The 22,109-nt window shown below is 43.1% G+C and overlaps 1 protein-coding gene across 2 annotated transcripts in view; it reads left to right on the top strand.

Annotated features, from left to right (window-relative positions):
- The first annotated feature begins 3,100 nt into the window (after positions 1 to 3,100).
- Positions 3,101 to 22,109, top strand: part of raver2 (ribonucleoprotein, PTB-binding 2) — a 63,973-nt gene continuing 44,964 nt past the window's right edge. For both annotated transcript variants that reach the window (XM_084011368.1, XM_084011369.1), the window contains exons 1-2: positions 3,101 to 3,407; positions 15,454 to 15,520. In XM_084011368.1, the coding sequence (XP_083867494.1) occupies positions 3,105 to 3,407; positions 15,454 to 15,520 (370 nt within the window). In that variant the 5' untranslated portion in view covers positions 3,101 to 3,104. The remainder of the gene's footprint in view (positions 3,408 to 15,453; positions 15,521 to 22,109) is intronic.

The raw sequence follows: 22,109 nt of genomic DNA on the forward strand, positions 1-22,109 counted from the left end.
ATTTGAATTCTCTTTGAGTGCTTTCTAACATATCGTGTGGGTTTTTTTTTTAACCGTACAGCCAAATCTGCCAAGGTGGGATTTCACAACTTTATGTTATTAGTTCCTCGTTGACTAAATCTAAAAATGTAATTGAGAGCCTTAAAGGCATCACGACATTAAAAAACTACAACCTACACATTACTCATATTAAAATAGATGCTTTCTCATTATAGCCTCTCTTGCTGGCCACATGAAAGTAGCTTCCCTGACACACGGGTATGCTTATGACCACTGTAATTAGGACATGGATTGGGCAGGGACCTCCTGTGCATATTGTCCCCGTGGCTTCAGGTCAGCTGTTTTTTAGTAGGTCACCTGTGCCTTAATCTACGCTGTGAGAGAAAGGAAGCCGTGCCATCTTTGATCATGTGCTCCTGAACGTTAGGGAGAGCCGTACGGACCGTTTTTACATCTCCAGACAGGATTGCAGAGTGAGACGTCCATAATCACACTGCACACATACAGGATGCACACACCGTTGACTCCCACGCGCAATGAAACACTTTGCCATTTAGGGTTCAATCCCCCCCCATCCTCACGCCTACTGAGCTGATCCCAGGTGCCTGTTTTGCCCGTTCATCCACTCTGCCCACCCACACACTCACACTCTCGGTCCCCGGCAAACATTTTTCCCGCTTTCTTCTTCTCCTCTCTCCCACCCACTCCAAAAGGCTGTGAATCACTGGCTGACACGCTGAAGCACCAGCAGGGCTCTTGTGTTTTTTCGATGGAGAGGGACTGGCGTCTCTTTCTCCCTCGGTTTGTCAAGCATAGCCCATTATTACGGGGTGCGACTGGCGCACAGGTACAACACTTTGAAAGATGTGAAGTTTTGTGTAACTGTGCAGGACGGCTGTGGGCTGACATGAGTCAATGCGTGTGTGTGTGTGTGTGTGTGTAAGAGTGTGTCTGCAAGTGGCGTGCGTCTCTCCGCCGGTGGGACCGAGAGAAGGAATTAATTGTTCTCTCATGGAAACGTTGTTTAGCACTTAGCGGAGGTGAATCATGCGTCTCCGAAATCAGCCCGTGCGAGTGACAGGCGAGTCCTTGCTGCCTTTGCAGAGAACCACTGCTCAATGATTCATATCCCTCAATCTGTCGGCAGGCACCTCCTATTGTATGAGCTGAGGTGAGAGCAGAAACTCACTTCTCCCGAATGCCTTTCAAGGGTAAAAAAAGATTCAGTTGATTGCAATTTAACATACATCATGTCTTGCATATTTATATGAATGCTCGTCAGGAGCATTTCTCAGCTTTTGATTTACAGGAGGACATTTGTGATATGAAGCACATGTAATGCTAGAAGATGACATACTCTGAACCAAATTAAGCATTTTTTTTTTCAATTATCAAATTTACTATCTGACTAAGTAGGAAGTCCTCACATTTGAGAAGCTGCCTGTGGAAAAAAGACCTTCTTGAGATGATGAAGTGATTATCAAATGTCACGTTGCACCCGGAAGGCCTCTTTTTCCTTGAAATAATAAAATAAGGCATCATTGCCTTTTGGAGGAATAATATCTCCTTCATAGGTTACATGATGGCGAAGGAACATTTGTCACCTTGTGATTTGCAGGAAGATATGTGATTTGTTTTTTTTTAGAAGACTCCATACAATATACAGGGTGAGCGGACCTGTTGAAACGCAGGAAAAACCAAATGCTGACCTGAAGTTCCCTTTTCTTCGGCCTTGTCGCTCCGGAGAGGACTGAGCCTGAGCTCGACTGAAGCGCTCACACTCCATATACAGTCGTGTGTGTGTCAGTAACTCTGGCTCAGCCACTTGGCAATATGTGATCATTTTCACCCACTGACAACTGTGATTGTCTGGAATCAGACCTGCCAAAAAATACAAAAAAAAAACGCTTCACACAGATGGCGAGCGAGAGAGAGAAGATGAAGGTTGGATGATGGAGGTTGATTTCACCGTCTCTAACAGGCCAAGCATAACTGCGCTTTAAATATTTCCTTTAGTGGGTTGATTTGTGCAATTGTTGACATGTTTGTGGGGCTGCGTGAGTGTGAATGCATCTTCTGAGTGTGTGTACAGTGTGTGTGTGTGTGTCTGTCAGCCACTCATGCAGCCTGAGGAAGCTACATAGTCATTGTGAGGACTCGGCAGGGAGCTCTGTTCCCTTTGTGTTTGCCAGGAGCAGCTTTCCACCCACGGTGGGCAGGCAGGCAGGCAGGCTCGGCTGGCTGCTGGTTTGGCATTTACTGGATGACTTGGGTAGAAAGGAGGGAAGGCACACAGCCATTCATGATCACATTATGCACATAGGGAAACAAGAAAGCTATGGTGCTTTCCAGATATCCTCCAATGAATGCCTTGCTCTCTCTTTCTGACCCAAAGAATGTGTGTTAATTGGGGCTCCAGTCTTCCTCCGTGCAGCTACACATTTAGTCCCCTGCGGTCTTTAAACTGTTCTGTACACAGTTTACAAAACATAAAACACACTGACTCCACATGTGGATGATTCCAGTTCATGCGGAGTAAAAGTCCAGCAGCCACACACACTGAGACGCCAGGGATGACGATGCGCTGCTGCCATTGGTGGATCTTAATTGGCTTCTATGCATCCAGCAGACAGCTGGGGTCGCCAGGAGTCCGCGAGGTGCAGCCTGGCGCGCTGGAGACCACGTGAGCCGCAAACCGCCCAATCAAACGTGCAGTTTCACCATCTGGACGCTGCGTTGTTATTGTTTTAAGGTAATGTATTAAGTGCTGGTTGCAGTTCCACTGTTCTCTTCGAGAGAAGCTGCACATTATACAGTAAAACGATATACAACGTTAAGATATTTGTATTATCATTATTATTATTATTATTATTATTATTATTATTATTATTATTATTATTATAAAGGCATGTATATAAAGCTTAATTGATTACAACAATAATGCATAGAGTTTACTTTACCTTTCACCAACAGACACGCCCCCCACCTGTGCTCGCGCTCTCCCTCCCTCTCTCTCTCTCTCTCTCTCTCTCTCTCTCTCTCTCTCTCTCTCTCTCTCTCTCTCTCTCTCTCTCTGCCCTCACATTTTCACTCAGCTACCCAAGATGGCGGCAGCGTCATCCATCCAGCCGCCGAGCGTTCACTCTTCTCTAGCGGGGGAGAGTGCACTTTCCCCGGAGATGGACAGCCCCGAGAGCCGGCAGCCGGAGGATGAGGCGGCGGCGGCGGCGTCCGCTGCCGCTGCCGCGGCGGCTGCAGCACAACCCCCCGACTCGGAGATCAGCCTCCGCGACCTGCCGGACCTGGAGCCGGAGGAGATCGAGAGGAGGCTGGCAAAAACTCGCCAGGAGCTGAGCAACAGGAGGAAGATCCTCATCAAGAACCTGCCGCCGGACACCACGAACCAGGTAGACCACACGTTACTTTGGGGAAACTGCAGCGAAAGTCGCGCCTCTCACTCAGAGTTCCGTTTTTACGCGTGTGGAGACCTCTCGTGCGTCCGCGGTGCTCGTGAGTCCCGTTCGATCCCACCGTGGCACTTTTTAAATTGTGCGTTAGTGTGATGAAGTCCTGTACCTGCTGCCCCATCGTGACCTTAATTAACCCCAGTGGTCGACTAATGTCTAATAACCGATAGAAGCGCAGCGTCTTTATGAGAAACGTGAGTTAAAAATGTTAATTGGATAGGAGTTCTGCTCATCCGGATTCTGCTGATTAATTTGTTCCCTGTTGGAGTTAAAACAAATGAGCCGCTGTGTCATTTGTCAAACGTCATTTAACTCTGTTAACTGTCTGATTCCCATGAAAGTAAAGGGATCTAATCTGATACGTTTAAAGACTAACTGTTTGACTATATTTCTAACACAAACCCTGCAGTACAATCAGTGGCATAAACACACCGTAAGTTATTTTACTAATGTTTTCTCATTATATAAATGGAGTGAAATCAGGTTGTTGTTTTTCCAAGACATGACACATAGAAATCCACCATTTCTGACTGATTTATGACTACATGTTTGCACAACTTTGCTAGATGCAGATTCCTTTTGCGTGCATGCTGCGTTTCTAACTTTAAGAGCGGTTTGATCTACTCTACTCTGTGTCATTCATCACTGGTGTCAGCCTCGATGAGGAGCTGATGGTGAATTCCTTCCTTCCTTCTTAGAAAGAGGCACGCTGCCAAGGAGAACCAGCACTCTGCCTGCTGTTTTCGTGTTAGGTGGCATTCACACCAAATCAGGCATTGCTGTGATTAGTGCAGGGGTTGTGTATTTTTTGTGGCCCCATGCTTGCTCCTACGAGTGATTATAGATCTGAAAAACAGAACAAAACACTTATCCTTTCAATAACTGACCAGGATGTGAGGTCCGTCAAAACAGTTGGTGCACATGGTCTGACCGAGGGCTTACGTGATTGGCCACCACAGCGAGACATCGGGTTGCATTTCTCTAAAGGTTGAAATTGTTCAAATGTTTTTTGCTGGAGGCCACCGCATTTTCTTTCCCCAGCAACAGCAGAACTCACATTATTTTCAAACCGTTTGTTTTAGCGTGAGTACATTAAAAAACAACGCAAATGATGTGAAAAAACACAAGGTCGCCGTTGTGCAGAACAGACGCATTCCTTTCAACCTCGACAAACGCACATCCACTCCTTCCCATCATGAAATACACTCAGCATTTTGCTCAAAGGAAACTCAATAAAACAGCTCACAGTAGCTGAGGGTGTTAACGTCGGACAGATCTGCAGTCCTCTGCTCGCACAAATCTATCGGAACCCTGTCTCGAAAAACTGTTGCAATTGTTTAAAAAATTGCTGTCGGTAAGAATAGATTTTGTGTGAAGTATTGGCAGGGGAGAATACTTGTTGTTCATTCGTCCCTGGTGTGTAAAGGCCGTTATGGTGTGTGTTTAAGAAGACGGGGAGGGAGAGTGAAGGAGTGTGTCTGCATGGCGTTAGTGAGAAACGGGAGAGGAGGGGAACCTCACTTGGATCTGGTGAAGCAACAGAGGTGGAGATTCTCTCTCCCTCCCTCCCTCTCTCTCTCTCTCTCTGAATTTTCCACATTACTGGTGGGTCAGGAGAACCAGTGTGATATGAAGTGGGAGAACGTGCCACATAAACTCATCCGTTTAAAGGAGCGGTTCAGACTCTTTGACGTCATGCGCTTCGAATTACTGACTGGCAGCGATTTTATCTTTTATGTGGCAGTATCTCAGCAGACCTTTTTAAAAACCACATCAGCGTCTTTTAAATGCTGCGTTGATTTCTGTTCGATCGGGTGCAGAAAAGCTGAGATCTGTTCCATCACAGGATCTGCAGCTGAGCTAATGTCAAGTTGATTATGATTCACACACTTTTATAAGATATCCTCTTTTATTACATGGAAATCAAGTTTCTCAAATGTCAAGAATTGGCTGCTTTTCTCATTTCTATAATTGCAAATTGAATATTCCTGGTTTTTCTTCAGTTGGTTGGATGAATTTTGCTGTTTGAGAATGTCACCCTGTTCAGTCCTGTACAGGAAAGACCCGTTGATATTCATAGAGCCGCTGTTGTAAGACAGGAGAGGGAAAGTCCTGGTCTCTGTCTTATATAGCCTGTCTGATGGACTCACAAACACCCATCTCCCATTCCTCTCATACCCGCTGCCCCATTAGTGAACACTGTATCGTAGGGGGAATCTATGTGTGTGTGGGTGCATGGAGTCCACGGTGTCAAATATATAACCCCGCTGACAGTCTTCATGTCAGAGAGATGTGGGGGAAGGAACAAGGGAGAGGAGAGTGCAATGAGAGAGGAGAGATGGGAAGACAGAGGAGTCGGAGGAAATTTGGTTAAAAGAATCACCAGGATGTGTTCATGCGATCCTCCTCAAGTAGGAGCCACTAAGGACTAATAATGTAATGTAATTCTAGTAGCAGCTAATATATACCATCACTAACATTTTAGACTGTGGAAATTGACATTGAGTGTTGTCTTAAATGAGAGGCTGCAGAAAATATTTGACTCTCTGATTAAAGAAAAGAGAAAATTTTGTTCCGACGTTAGAGTCAGAGTGTATTTGGATATTTTGGAAAATTGATGGGTAACCAGAACCCATTCCTAGACATGATCCCTCTCCAGTTTCCCACATGCAAACAACCGGGTTGGAAGTAGCTCCAGCGGGAGTTGAACCCAAGGATTGAGAATTCAACTGTGCATTTCCATATCTGCTGATGCACATGGAGGATCAAATATTTGTGGGTTGTGTGTGTCTGTTGTGTTAGCTTCCAAGGACAAAGTCTTCTTCTTCTCCAATTATTCAGAGTTGTGTGAGCATATGGACAGGTAAATACAAATACATGTAAATGTCACGAAGCAGCGTGAGCATCAGCTGTTTCCTCCTACTTCCTCCTCCCGCTTTACAAGCTCTGATCTCTGACCTGTGTGTGTGTTTGTGTGTGTGTGTGTGTGTGTGTGTGTGTGTGTGTGTGTGTGTGTGTGTGTGTGTGTCAGTAGCAGATGTCCTCTGCCCTTCCTGACAGTGGGCGCCCTTCATCACCTTCATCACTTAGGAACCGGTGTGCACATACGTTGTGATTTAGCCGTCTTCTGTGGCAGGCATTAGACCAACACGCTGATTTGTTGATTTGCTTTATACGGCATGATGCCGGCGACTTCACTTAGGTGAGATGATGAACTCTACTTGAGATACTCTGTGACCTCCAATGGCAAGCCAGTTTAAATCTCTGGTGATGGTGGAGAGGAGGAGGGGCAGCCTGGTGGGTAATGTGGTTCAGATCAATTTGTATCACTGTGTGGCAAATTTAAGCATAACATCGTTACAACTAACAACGTTAGTTATCACTATAACAATTGCTCTGATTTTAATCATTTTGATGATAGACTTTCATATAGTCTATTGAAAGACGGTAATTGTTACTGCACATATTTGACAGGAAGGTCATTGTTGTGTGTAAGCGTGAGGCAGATAGAGACAGTGAGACAAATTCAGACATTAAATTTAGATATGTTGAGTCACATGAACAGGAACATTTATGCTGCGGTTGTTCACGTGTTCAACTTTGTGGTAAATCAGGAAATCACTTAAGTGTATGTGAAATGACACAAGAGTTGCCATCATAACATTTTCTGCTTTGTCTGATCAGCAGGTAATCTGTGTGTGAATGGGCTTACTTGCAAATGTAATAAATCAATAAATCAATATATTGACTTATATCTCAAAACCTTTAATTATATATTTGAATCTATTTTGGTCAGATTATTATTTTTCTCTAAACTCCCAGATAATCCAAATAAAGGCATTACAAAGGTAATATTTACATCATATGTCAAATACCTCTTTTCCAAGCTAATACTTGACCAAATGTTTAGTTTAAGTCCAGCAAAATGAAGCTCCTTTTGATATTATAAAGTCAGCAATGAAACAAAAATGTGTGTAATACAAGTGCAGAAGAAGACATTAATCTCCCCACATCCAGCCCGATGATGTTCACTATGCTTCCACTGGCGCCTACGAGTTCAAATGACTACCATTTAGCTTTTATGTCTGAGTGCTTCTCCGCCAGTCTCCGCACATCTCGGCGGTTGCAGAGTTGCAGTAAAGTGTCATTTCCTGACATTAATGCAAAGCTAAAGTGCTGAAACATGCTGCAAATAGATGACAACACAAGGAAAGATTCCAGCGGTGTTCAACACGTCATTTTTCGGTTGCTTTTGTCTTCTGAGGTTACCTGGCAGCGAGGATTAAATGCATCTTAACACTGTTACTAAAGTGTACACTGATAAATGAAATGAAACTTGGATACTTCGCTGCCAAGGTGTTTTAGGTTATGAGGTGAACCCCGCACTTTGGGTTCGTCAAGCAAACTGCAGGACTCTGTTTCCGGCTCAGTGGAGAAAATAACCTCCAATCCGAGGCCTGTGGCTTCAGGGCCAGAGCCAAACAGAGCCGGGTGGGTGTCGATGGGGGAGGGAGGTGGGGGATCACACTGGGTGATGGCAGAAGTGGTCCTGTCTCAGGGCGAGCCACCTGCTTCCCTCGGCCCACTGGTGCTGTCTCTTCTTAAATCAGATAAACCAGCCCTCATATGAAATGAGCCAAATAAACGTAGAAGTGACAATGAAAACTTCCCACATGAAATATATAGATGGTACGCCCTCCCAACAAATCATGTTCCAATAGGTAATTTCATGTTCTCTAATGGGTGTTTCTATGGTTTTGAATATTGTTTTTTTGAGGCCTTATCGACGCAAATCTATCTTGAGACCTGCTTTGTTTGATTGAGCTGATAATGAGATGCTTGTTCCACGGCAGCTCCACCCACGCTTCACCCATTATTTCCCCAAATTTTGATTTTCTGACTCCATTAACTGATATGGATGGTAGCGAATGGTACACTGAGCGCAAGACTTAAAAATATATTTTTTCAGGAAACTTGTGAATAATGTCATGAGTTCTGAGGCCAACCTCCACTGGAAAGGCATTTGTATAATTTATTTCATAACATGACTAATATATATTTTCAGTGTGGTCTGGACTTAATATGTGGGCAATGTTTCAGGTCCAAACTCACAAAGGTTTCTGCATGCAATACAAATATTTCTGTCACGATTCATGCTTTACCCGCAATGTGCTTAGTGTATCTACTGACTTATGTATTACTGTTATCAATCCTAAATGAGTTGCTGTATGTTTAGGTACAGTATCGTTCCCCATTATCTGTACCTGAATGGTAGATAGCATAATGTAGCATTACACAGCTAAGGAATCAATTTGTATCACAACAGTAGTTGTCTTTACATGCTAAGACAATAGCAGAAAATCATCATATCCTTGCACAATGAGGAATTGCATTCAAGTTGGGTGGCGTAGGTGTCACAATGGTTCCATCTACCCAGGGCGGAAATAATACAAACAACAGGTAAACAGGAGATGTGGCCCAAGCCCTTATGTAAATGCATCATTTGCATAGTATTTCAACCATTTTGCACACAATGATGCACTGTGGGGTGATGAATACTGTGAAAATAATGTCAAGTTCTTAGCTGGAAGCCTGCGTTTGTAGTTTATTGCCGCATTAAGAGCCTGGCTGTCAGTGCCTCTTGGGCCGTGTGACAGTTGAGGTTGATTATGGGTTAGAATCGCTGCTCTCGTCTGTTGTGCTTTACCGAATCATCCGTTTTTACTCGACTGGAAATTAACAAAACTGAAGAAGGCAAGCAACAAATGGGGGAAAAAAACACACCAAAATTAAAGAGATAAATCAAGAACTGGTGATAGAAAACCTCATACCAACTGTTATGTCAGGAAAAAGAGGGAGAGCATCATTGATCTGATTCGGTGTCCTCAGTGGCTGTTACGGTCACTCTGTAAGGGGGGGGGGGGGGGGGGGGAAGAGATGAACAAAGGGAACAGAACAGGAGAGGGATCCAAACAAACTTGAGCTTGACTCGTGCAGAAAAAGGGTGTTAAACTAACATACAAGTAGGGTTGTCAAAATAATCGATACTCAGAAAATAATCAATACTAAAGATTAGTATCAGATTCGATGCTAACTTGCAAAAGTATCAATACTTGTATCAATACTTGCCGTCTTCCCCTCCTCCAATTGACGCCGTCTTTCCAGAGCGCTGCAGACGGACAGCTACAGCTCCGTCTCACTAGCAGCTGAACACATGAACGCTAGCTCACGTTTTTAATACTAAGCTGACTGAACGCAGCTAGAGCATACGAGGCTAATGAGCAGGGAAAGGCTAATGATGTCAAAAAGCTATGCTAACAATGCCAAAGTGGTGGCAACGAAGTCGAGTACCACAACAAAGTTGTCTTAAAGACCAACACCCCGGTCTTTATGGGACTTTAGAAAGTCAGTGAAGCTCCCGGTTCAACAACATTGAAGTTTTAAATGGTTACGTCTGTTGGGTTATCATTAAACTAGCGGCTAACGTTAAGAGACGTTAATTTAACAGGATATAACAGTGACTTGTGTCCAAAAAGTCAACCAGCAACGAGACAGAGACAGTAGCAGCCTGCTCTGAAACCTGTTTCCAACAACTTATTCACCAACTGAATCCAAGGTTTAACCACCGTTAATAATGTTATGTACACAGAATAAAACAAGTGGAGAATCTGAAAGTAGTTGTTGTCATATAAACCCAACAGTTATGTAACTGTTTTCTTTTTTCCCCCCTCTATATCAGACAACTTTTTAAAATTGTTGTTGATGTTGTTTTGTTGTTCTAATCTTTATTCAAAAAAATCCAATTCTAGTGTGGCGTCAACCCTAAAAACAAGGTGTGAAAACTTTGAAAATGTGCTTGAGGGAGAAAGAAAAAGGCACGTCTGCACTCATGTGTATTTATGCTCATCTGCTCACAATATGTGAGCGTGCACATTTAGTGAGCTCTGCTGGCAGGCGTCTCATAGACCAGTGATCTGTGCTCTGCATGATTTTAGCCACGTGTGTGTGTGTGTGTGTGTGTGTGTGTGTGTGTGTGTGTGTGTGTGTGTGTGTGTGTGTGTGTGTGTGTGTGTGTGTGTCACACACACGAAACTTGGTTCAGACCAAATATGGAAAACACTTTGTGTTTTTGGGGATCTATGCATTGTTATAATTTTCAATGAATAAGGAACACATTTTAAACTTTGTTTATAACCGAATGAGTCTGTTAGATGTTTCTGGATATTTTATGTTCATTGGAAAAGTACAAAGCAATATTTAAAACGGCCTGATTGATTTCCATTCATGCAATCATTATCAACCACATTAACTGTTTGACACTCACTTGGAAGTGGAATCTGTTGGGAAAATGGCAAAATCTCAATTGTGTTTACCCTCAACATATCAAAAATGTTGGTGTACTTCACGACCAGACTACAGCGGCTAACACAGCTCATAAATACACAGGGCCACTAAAATCACTCGTATGAACGCAGTGCTAGTTTAACTTCTCTATACACGTCACCAACGACAATAGAACTGTTGTAATGCTAATAACTGAAAAGCATACAGTAGTGTTGTGTGTGGCATCCAGCCTGCTGGCAGACGTGGGCTTCATCCTTTTTGTAGCACATACCACAGTAGGCCAAGGACACAGTGACTGCCGGTAAGGAGGCCATGCAGTGTGTGTTTGTCCCCTAATCCTGCCCCCCCCCCTCTCTCATTCACACACTCCTATTCACACCCGCTCACAATAGTGCAAAAGGTGTGTGTGTGTGTGTGTGTGTGTGTGTGTGTTTGTGTAATGGATGAACAGGTGTCAGAGCAGACATGTCCCTCCCCTCTCTTTGCCTGTCTCACCCTACATCCACATCACCTTGTCGACGTTGAGCAGCCGTAAAGTCACTAACAGAGTGCCAAACAAACAAATATAGATCACAAATATCTGAACTGACAAACAAGCTGACAGATAGATGGATCAAGACAGCGACCAGACCTAAAGTCTGCAGTCTGTTTTGCTTCTTGTTAGCAGGAAGTGGACAGTAGGAGCCGTGGCTGGAAGGACAGTTACTGCAAACATGAGAAATCTATACTTACCTGTGATATTTAAAGGGGATATAGCATGCTAAATTTCAGTTCATATTTGTATTTTTGTACTACAACATTTTCTACTACAAAATGTTTACATGCTTTAATGTAAAAAAAACAAACAAAAAAAACACTTCATTTTTCCAACAGAAAGCTGGGTTACACTGATTGCATGTATTCATTTGGTAGATCTTTTTTTCCCCAAGCATACAAATGAGATACAACAAGAAACCTTCAAGTGCTGCAGCACTCTTTTCCAAGTTTCACCAGACACTACAAGGCTATTGGTGATTATAAGTGCATGGCAAATGAAATTCGTTTTTTTTTTCACAGAGAGATAGAGAAAGAAGGGTTGAGAAATGGAGAGAAAATCATATTTTTGTAGGTAGGTTTCAAGTGATTTTTGAAGACGGGTTAATTTGAGTTGAGCAACTTTTTCCACCACAGAAGAGAACACAGGAGAGGAGTTTGGATTGAGATGTAGTGAATGGGAAGGCCAATAAACCCAAACGATGGGGGTCCAGGTAGGTGGGTGCTGTGTTAGAAGCCGCTCTATGGGGGAACATTATTGACCAAATGTGGGTGGCACGGTTGATCCAACAGGCTCTCATCCAACAGATGAGAGCTGGTTTTGGCTGGTTTGATTAACCAGATTGAGATTTTGGAGGCGTGCTTGTCTGGTCCTTTACGACCCTCTACAACAATATAAATCTCCACAGACATATGACAGAAATATGCCTTGTGCAGATATATACAGTATCTCGAATCAGCTTAAATAGAGTTTGTTTGGACAGCAGTTAGCGCCAGCAGTAGCTTGAAATGACGTAAGTTAAAGTAGGTGAAGGCTAGGCTGGTGGGTGGTGAGTTTTGGCTTCTATTGCAGCCATTGGTTCGTGAATAAAAGTCAAAAAGTTGGCAGTTGCACTGTTGAGCGAGTATGGAGCTGCAGAACTCGCTGTTAACTCAAGTGGACACCTGTCAAGTCGATAAGGATTTCTTGTTTCTTCACGAATCTATGCCTATGAGCTCCACATGGTCATAGGCACACACCTGGCTGCTGTCACATTCCTTATCAAGTCCATCCTCACAGGGCAGCTTGCTTTTATACTACACCGACTGTAGAAATTGGCCCTGGGCTTGAGGCTGGTGCTCGGGTGCTGACCTGACTTGCTGGAAATGTCAGCTTCCCTAAAGCGCTTCAAACATGCATAAGGACCAGTATCGGCCGTCATGGAACAGGATGACATGCATAGTTAGATTAAAGAACAGCTTGACGTAGAGCATCATACTGGAGAACGGGCTGGAACAGGAAACGGCTTGTCCTGCTGCTTCTGCCCACATACCGCCTAGGTTCTCAGGGAATCACTGAGAGGTCAGATGAGGGTATTTTTAAATGTGTAATCATGCTTAATGTCTGTCAAGGTCTTTAGTACCTCTTCACATAGAGACGTAGCTTGATTTGCCTCAAAATATCAAATCAAGGCCTTTTGTGGGTTCAGTTTGTGAACGTGAATGTTTGCTCTCGATGTCTTTTTGCCGAACCCAGTGGCTGTTTTGAAACACTTGTGAGCATCGTTTAGCTGTTACGGCAGTGCTAATGAGGTAGCTGTCGAAATGGCGCATGTGGAATCTCAATGAGGGGAACGCCGTAAAGTCGTAGAGCAGCGTGGAGACATAATGAAAGTAAAACGAATGTTAAAACATGGATTGTGAAATAGGGGGAAGCAAGCTGGAATATCATAAAGACGTGCGGTGTGGTGTGCTCGACTGGTAAATTGTGTAGCTGAGAAGAAGAGAGGCAGGACTGTTTGGACTCCTAAAAATAGTCTTTAAGTATCTTGTAATGTCCCAGTGCTGTGAGAGACTTTCAGCTTGATTTGAGTACAGAGTAGCACAGGGGCGAGTGATAAAACACCACCAGAGAGAGAGTGGTATAATTCAACCTTGTCTGACTGTCACACAGGACTCTGCTAGGTCAGGCTCTGTATCCTGTGCAGAACTGCAATAACTACCATTTAGGGGGGGGGACTTGAGGAAAAAAACAGGAAGTAGTAGAAACAAAGTGCATTAAGACAATAGAAACAAGTCAACAGGAATACAGAAAATGAAAATGAGCTTTGTTTGGCTGTAGTAGTTTTAAGGTTGTGTAGGTCATTTGGAAAAACTACAGAGACTTTGACTTTGAATGCATCGCCGAACCGAAAAAGTCCCGTCCCCTTCGTTCAGACCTTTGTTCAAAGCTGCTCCCCCAGAACATCAACAAGTAAGCATTGACAGACAGGCAGGCTGCCCTATTATTTTCTCTGGCCCGACTTTTTTGATTGGACGTGGTTTTTTACAGTCCTGCCACAGCCGACAGATTTTATTTATTTTTTTATATCCGAGCATTTAATGTTTTCATTGCCATCCTATCAGTATGTTACGAGGATTTCAAGTAATATAACAGAAAGTGTTTCTGAATATAATGACCTACTCAACCTTGAATGTCCTCAAACAGATATTTGTATGTGAATGCAATCAACGTGACAGGAGAGACATTCTGGTTTATCGTCCGAGTAGCATTAACCAATCACGTTTGAGCAGGCGGTGGTTGCATTTATGTCAACAGTCCGTGTAGGCAGCAAAAGAGGTTGGTACACATTGGTAACCACTGAGCGCATCGGCTGTCGTCTGGCGATGATTTAGCTTTTTATTAGCTGATATAAACGGTTGATAGGTTAATTGACGACTCTGAGATTGTCTATTGTTGTGACTGTGAGTATGAATGGTTGTCTGTCTCTCTGTCTGTCTTTATCTGTCAGTTCTGTGATAAACTGGAGACTTGTCCGGGATGTACCCTGCCTTCGTCCAACGTCAGCTCGGCATATTCCTTTTGTGTGTGTGTGTGTGTACATGTGTCTATATATATATATATATATATATATATATATATATATATATATATATATATATATATATATATATATATATATCCCCGTTTTAGAGTTGATTCCATTTTCATTGTCAGATTCCGTGAGTTATCCACATCGTGGATATCATAGGGCCCAAGAAAGCACAGGATTTGGGCAACACTAGCTGGCGGTACAGAACAGCAAATACTAATCAGTTGTTGAAAGACTGCTTTTCACTTTGTTCACATTCAGAGCCATTTATAAAGCCTATATTTTTTTGCTTTGAACCAAAAGCGCTTTGAGTGCCAACTGAAGAAGAAGACCAAACTTGTACTATTATTCCTCTGAACTTTTTTTTTTTTTACTTTTACTTTATTGTTAATTCCTACATAAGTCTTTTATTTTCAAACTCTTTAATGGATGTGTTTTGAATTAAAGGTGAATTCCACTGAAGGCATCAATTCAAATGTGTTAAAACCAACGGTGGATAAAAGTTCATATACTAATGCTGGACCCTGCGTGCAATTCACATTTATTTACAGTATTTGAAAAGTTTTAATAGAATTGGATGGTAACATACTGAGATGAAGGGAAGGAGACAGTTTATAAGACAAAGTGAGGAGTGTGACATGATGGTGGTGAATTCAGTGTGTCTGCACCGGAGGATGAAGCTGTTAGAAAGTCCTGCCCGATGTGCATCCTGCTGCTGGAGACTATTATTGCTAGTCTGTGGTGGCACTTAACAATAATTGCTTTCATGCTGCCCTTTCCAGCGCTACAGCGCTCAGAGCGTAAGCTCGCAGATTGTTTTAGCGGTTGCTGATTTTTCTTTTCTTTTTTTTACATTCATTTTAGTTTCGATGTGATCCTGCTGAACATATATCCACAAGGTTGTTCGTACCACAGGAGCATATCTAAAATGAAATACTTGCTGCCAAGCTCTGAACAGTTTGTGCTGTCAGTCGGACATGTTTGGTTATTCTGGTATCAATAAGCTCAAGTCTTTCTCTCTTATTGTCTCTTTACAGGAAGTCCATGAGATTCTGAAAGAATATGAGCTGAAGTACTGCTTTGTGGACCGCAACAAAGGCACAGGTGAAACTCACACCTAACCACACAAACACACACACACACACACACACGCTTGTACCCCTATTCTTTTAAGGACCCTCATTAACATAATCTCATGTTTTCTAATTTAACAAACATAACTTAATAATATACCTAATTCTAAGGTCTTAAACATCCCTTTGAAGAATAAACTCTGCTCGCTTGCCAGCGGGGCAGCCACACTTTGCACACCAGCCGCCTCGGATACTCGCGGCAGCTCCGTTAGTCCGTTTATGAATAAACTTAAACTTGTCATTATTGCTGCTTATTACTAATGCAAGACAAATTGGATTTAGTGCCGTGATGCCGTCGGCACAGGACCTGATGTTAATTTTCCAGAACGTTTTATAAAGACAAATGCCAGTTCAACCGGTTTGCATCAATCAAACCGGTTTAGCCCCGTACACCGAACCAAACCGGAAATCGTCCCAACTCCCAACAAAATGGATGAGGAGGTATTTTTTCCATTTTCTACAAAATATTTATTTAAAATACTGCAGTAACTTGTTCGTTTTGAGTACAGATATGGTGATTATATGTGACGTAGGTATAGAGCTGGACTTTGAACTTTCAGTTTTTAATAAAAATCAAACTTGGAATTGACTCAAATAAATGAAATTCAACCTCCATTTTATTGCCAGTTTATTAAGTACACCTCGCTGAAACTCAGTCTAACACTACAGCCCTGCTTTAAATCCATGAAAATGATTGTAAGATAATTTTGGAAGATGTAGTTTGTTACAATTTATCGGCAGCAACAACTATCTCTAAAAGTAAATTTGATCTTAACCACTACATACCTCAGTGAACTCTGAGCCACGTGTTGGACACATGTTGATTTTAGTTTAATCCTATCTGTAAATTAGCTGCATATAAAAGTAAGTGCATTTTTACCTCTTAAGGAAATATAAGAAGTCCCATGCGCGCGCACACACACACACACACACACACACACACACACACACACACACACACACACACACACACACACACACACACACACACACACAGCACACAAACCCCCGGCCCCTTGAGTGTGTCCCTTTTTCCGGGGACATCTCTTACATAGTGCCTATATTTAGTCGGTGCGGTCAGCCAAGCACCTGAAACATAACGCTGTAAACAGCTGAGATATCAAAGCACAAGCCTGCCCAAAAGGTTAATGGGGTTTAGGAGCAAACGAGAGCGTGATGAAACACAGGGGCCGCTATCAGACCGGCACTCTGCTAATTAGCTTGCTGAGGTGGCGTTGGGTGTTGGGCTGTGATGTGCTGCGGTGGGCCGAGTGGGCCGGGAACGTTTTTTGAAGGAACCCGTCATGATGGCCCCGCGTTTCTTTAATCCTTCTTCTCTCTCACTTAGTGCTCATTGTCTCTCTCTCGGGGGGGGTGCAACAGGGGGAGACTGAATATGACAGCTTGCAGTTCAAATTCACAAAAATTATATCTTCTTCAGCTTTCATAATTGTGCGTCACCTCCGTCCTCTGGTGGTGAGTGGGGGTAGATGAGTGTTTATGGGACGTCTTAGCAGGTTAAACCTGGTCCAACCATATCCATAAATGGGTGAGTGTCTTTGTACCTTACCTTATTCAGTTTGCCGCCATGCGACGGGCCAACCTAGGGAGCAACTTGGGCTTCAGATTCTTGCTCAAGGACACCATCATGCAGGCAGGAGGAGCTGGGGATCGGACCTCAAGCACTGTGATTAAGGGACGACCCCCTTCACCTCTTAAGCCACAGCCATCCCATAAAGATGGCCAGCTATGTGCCACGGCGAGCCAACAATCTGCAGGGTTTACCACATCTAAAGACTTGCTCATCTGCTGAGGCGCTTGGTTGGAATGAAAACCTGCACTCTCTTAACTCCCCATGACACATTGTTGGCCGCGCAGATCTTTTCTTCGACATTTTACGAAGCCACTGTTAATCATGAAACCTCTTTGTTTACATTTCACCTTGCCGTTGGCTGCCTCGCAGTGTTTTCTGTTCGGTCGATGTCGTCGAGCTCCGACTGGAACAACAGTCAAACGTGTAGTCACGCTGCTCATTAACATTCTCACCCGAATTAAATAGATACAAATAGGATTGTTTAAGGTGGGATGCTGCCTCAGCTGGCCGGGTGCACACAGCTCCTCTGGCATCAGCTGCTGTACGTGTGTGTGGTGGGAGATTCCTGACTGCTTCAGTTAGCAGCGTGGAGGATTGGTTTCAAGCCTCTGTAGCTTTTCACTTTCTGCACGTGTGTGTGTGTCGGTGTGTGTCAGTGTGTGTCAGTGTGTGTGTCGGTGTGTGTCAGTGTGTGTCAGTGTGTGTGTCGGTGTGTGTCAGTGTGTGTGTGTGCAGGCAGAAGGATTGGATATTTTCCTGATTTGGTAACCCTTTGACTTGTCGCCTCTTCTCCTCCGAACACACACATGATTTATGTATGCGTCTTTCTACCGATAATAAACGTAAAGTGTGTGTGTGTGTGTGTGTGTGTGTGTGTGTGTGTGTGTGTGTGTGTGTGACACGGCGGTCAGTTTGAACTTGGTTGCCAGCAGATCAGTTTTCATGGCAGCTGGATAACATCACCCCGACCAAGTGTTTACAGCCTGACTCACTCTCTCCTTCCTCTCTCCCTCCATCTCTTTTTGTTTCTTTCACCTTTTCCGCCTCGGGAAGTCTTGCAAAAAAAACAACAAGAAGAAGATTGTTTCCGTCGGTGGCACGGCACAACAGTGGAGAGATTTGAAGTGAAGCGCTGTGTGAAATGTGTCAGTGAATGAGCTGAAATGTGAAGCTCTTGAAGCCCAGACCCTCGGGAACACATAGTTGTCTATATTTTCTATTGTTTTGACTATTTGACTGTTCTTGTGAAACAGAAAATATAATTGTGGCAAAAGCAAAGTGGAACCATGTGAGATAATATTGTTGGAAATGTTCTTTGTCATGTTCGATAATTTTCTCAATCTGCTTTATGATTTTTTGTTATTTTAATGTCTTCTCCTTCCTCCTTTCTGCTTGTCACCACTGAGGTGTTTCCGTGTTTCACTTAGCAGAGAGCACCGGTGGACCACAGTGGACCCCAGCACCCTTTGACTTTCTGTTGGTGAACTTCTTTTTGGACTACATGACCTGATATGAGAGGCTTTGGAGTCAGGATATGAATAGATTTTTTTTTGTAGTACCAGTTGTGGATGAAGAGTAGCGAACAAACACTTGAAATGTTAAGTATCTTAAGCTCTTCCACACAGATAAACACGCTCCTCTCTCTTGAATAGAAAGCTCCGAGCCATTATAGGAGTTAAATATACAATCTATGACTCACCATATCAACAGCAACGGGGATGAAATAATTATTCTGTTAGTATTTAACAATAACATGTCCCATGAGCCACAATCGTTGTATTTATTTTCTCTCATCTTATTCACGAAAACATCAATTCAAAGCCGACTCTGGTAAACAGAAGCCGACCCAGATGTGGGCCGCTCCTTTGTCTCACTGCATCAGCAGGAGGACGAACGTTAGCTCATATCGCACCGAGCGTAGAATCAGCCGGAAAATCAGCATCAGCCCGCCTAGTTGATCTGTTCAGGTATTTCACAGGACATAGTTGGCTGATATGTAATTTGTTCAGCTTACAGGTCAGCGAGTTCAGTCACATTCCCCGGGCGAGGTTGAATTTTTAAAATTCTAAAAATGTTCACTTATTTATGAGGTGGAATTATTTTCCTTCAAATCATGCTACATGGATGCTACTCTTTCACCCAATTCAAACCGGGGCGAGAAATGAAGCACTCGATGTTTAATAGAGGAAAATATTGAGCTTTGTTGCACATTTTAATATTGTTGGACTCAAAAGAAGCAACGTCTTGTCATTTTAAGGCAGAACTACAGTTGTTTTTCAAATCAGCTTAATATATGAAATTGGTTTTATATTGGTGTTATGTGCCTTATTGCTTATCAGCCCCTCGGCTCTTTAATAAGCACGCAATGAAATATTAATCATACGAAAGAGTGAAAGTTCCCTCTTGGAGCTTTGTTTCTCACACAAAGGTTTTAGTGTCTTCAGATAATTTAATCTTCCAAAAAATGTGTCCCAACATGGTTATATTTGTTTTTAGTAATTAACCAACCATACACAGAACTATTCAACATGCTTTTCATCAATACTTGGTCACAACTCGCGGATATGAGCTGGTATTTAAGAAGCCCACATAGGTTAGGCTCTCCTGACAAATAGGTATGGATCGAAAATGAAATGACTCCCCGGGGAACAGAAAACAGTGGTTTGAATGTGTGCAGAGAGGTTTTTTTAATTGGTGTGAAATGTGCACGTATTCCCTGAGCTGAGTGTAACAGATACGCAGAGACAAAAACACAGTCAAGCGTCTCCAGGACACGCATTCTGAATGATTGTCTTCGGAGCGTGAGTTAAGTGTGTGTTTGTGTGCACTCTGGGATGCGACAAGTGTGTAATACGACGGCGAGGACTGGAGACCTGTTTATGCACCCGTTTCATTTTCACTGCAGTGTTTATGATTATTAGACATTTCAGATGCAGGAAGTCATCACGTAGACTGACTTGTACCAGATGCTAGTTAGTAGATAACATCCTTCTTGCCTCAGAACTCAGGGTCTTGGATCCAGATCTCTGGGGAGGACAACATCGGCAACAGTTGACTCCAACGGAGTGAGAGCTGCAGGGATCTGAACTGATATTGGTCCTCAAGGAGGGAAAGCAAGGGGGGGATGACACAAAATAAAGGTTCTCTGTATTATTGGTGATGACTAGGTCTGAGTAAAACCTCACCCATGTGATTGGTGATGACTGGTGACGTCAGCTCTGAATACACGGCGGGGTAGGGAATGATAAAGCACCTGGACACCTTGGACACCTGCAGACACCGAAGGACATAATTTAACTGGAGTCTGTCCTATGACACGCTGGATTGCTTGGGTTTGCTGGAGGCTAGAGCCGTTACTCACTTATGTTGACGTGGACGGACTATCTCTTATAGTTGGATATCCATGTGCTTTGATGATGCTGACTTCCCTGTGTTGCGGACCTGTAGGAAAGCCCAGGTTTATTTGTGGGGGGCCTGTAAAGTCCTGCTGCCAAGGCTCTGTTTGTATGATTAAGGTACTTAATAGGAATCTTTTGGTGTCTCACCATTCAATTCCGATTCTTGAGGTCACGATTTCATTCAGAATTGATTTTCGATTAAAAATACATTTTTTAATTACATTTTTCTTTTTAAAGTTAAACTGATCACAATAATTGTACAAATGCAAAGCTAAGACCGAAGACTGCATTCATTCATGCTTAACTTGGACACACTTTTAGAATTAAAACAAATAATAATAATAATAATAATAATAATAATAATAATAATAATAATAATAATAATAATAATAATAAAGGAAGTTATGAAACGAGTTAGATTCTTACACGATTTTTCATGATTTTTACATGAATCTATTATTTCCCCGCCCCTGTACGTGTTGGAGTTCTTTTCCTTGAGGTATATGCAACTGGCTTAGGATGTAGGTCTTGATTACACCAAAGATAATAAGATAATATGTTTTTCTTCTGCCAATGCAGAATTGACCCTGTGCTCATTTACTCATAGTACACGTTTTTTTCGCTGCTTTTGCTGTAATTGAATTCCCTGGGTGTACAAAGAGATCCCCATGATAAACTGTGATCCTCTATCTGTCTTGTTATCCTCCGGGAGTGTTTTTCTCGCCGTTTGTGTGGCCACTAGTTAGCGGAACCTCTCCTGGCTCATCTCCGACCCCTGCTCTAATTGAAACTTACTGCTCAGAACAGCTTTGGCATGCGCCTGCACCTCATGACTACCTCAGTTCACTAAGCTGGCCTCCGCCGTTGGACTTATTAGGTCATAGCGATGGGAGTGTTTATGTGTCCGTGACTGTCGGTGTGTGTGTGTGTAGGTAGGTTGGTACGTAACTCTGTCTCCATTTATGGTTTTGCTTTGCTGTTGCTTCAGCTCCTCGGCTAATGATGATTTTTACACACGCACACACACACACACACACACACACACACACACACACACACACACACACACACACACACACACACACACACACACCTCTGTTCTTCCTCCTGTTTTTTGTTACCATAATACTTTTTTGCCAAGACATCCCCTCCAAAAGTATCTAACCCTCTCTCCATCCCTTTGATCGGTACCTCCTTCCCTCATCTATCTGCCCCTTCTTTCCTTCCTTAGCTCCTTTCCTCACCATTAGCAAATTGCCTCACTTTTCCAGCACCCTGTTAGCTGTTCCGTGCCTCATGTTCAGAAAGTGATGCATCCATCATTACCTGTCTCCATGCTCACATTACTGTGGGGTGATTTTGCCAGCACTGTATAAAATCTCATTGTCGGGGCAGATTATGTGTCGGCTGCAAATTTGGCACATTCATACTCCAGCTCTGCTGATGTGGCGTTTACATTTTGGGTTCCACATCCCAAATGTTTCAACTCACCTGAGGCCTTTGATTAACGATGCAGCGTGTTTTTCATTAGAAAGGCCACGCCGTTCTGGTAATAAAACAATAGTTCA

This window comes from Eutrigla gurnardus (assembly GCF_963514095.1).
Source record: "Eutrigla gurnardus genome assembly, chromosome: 6".
NCBI lineage: Eukaryota > Metazoa > Chordata > Actinopteri > Perciformes > Triglidae > Eutrigla > Eutrigla gurnardus.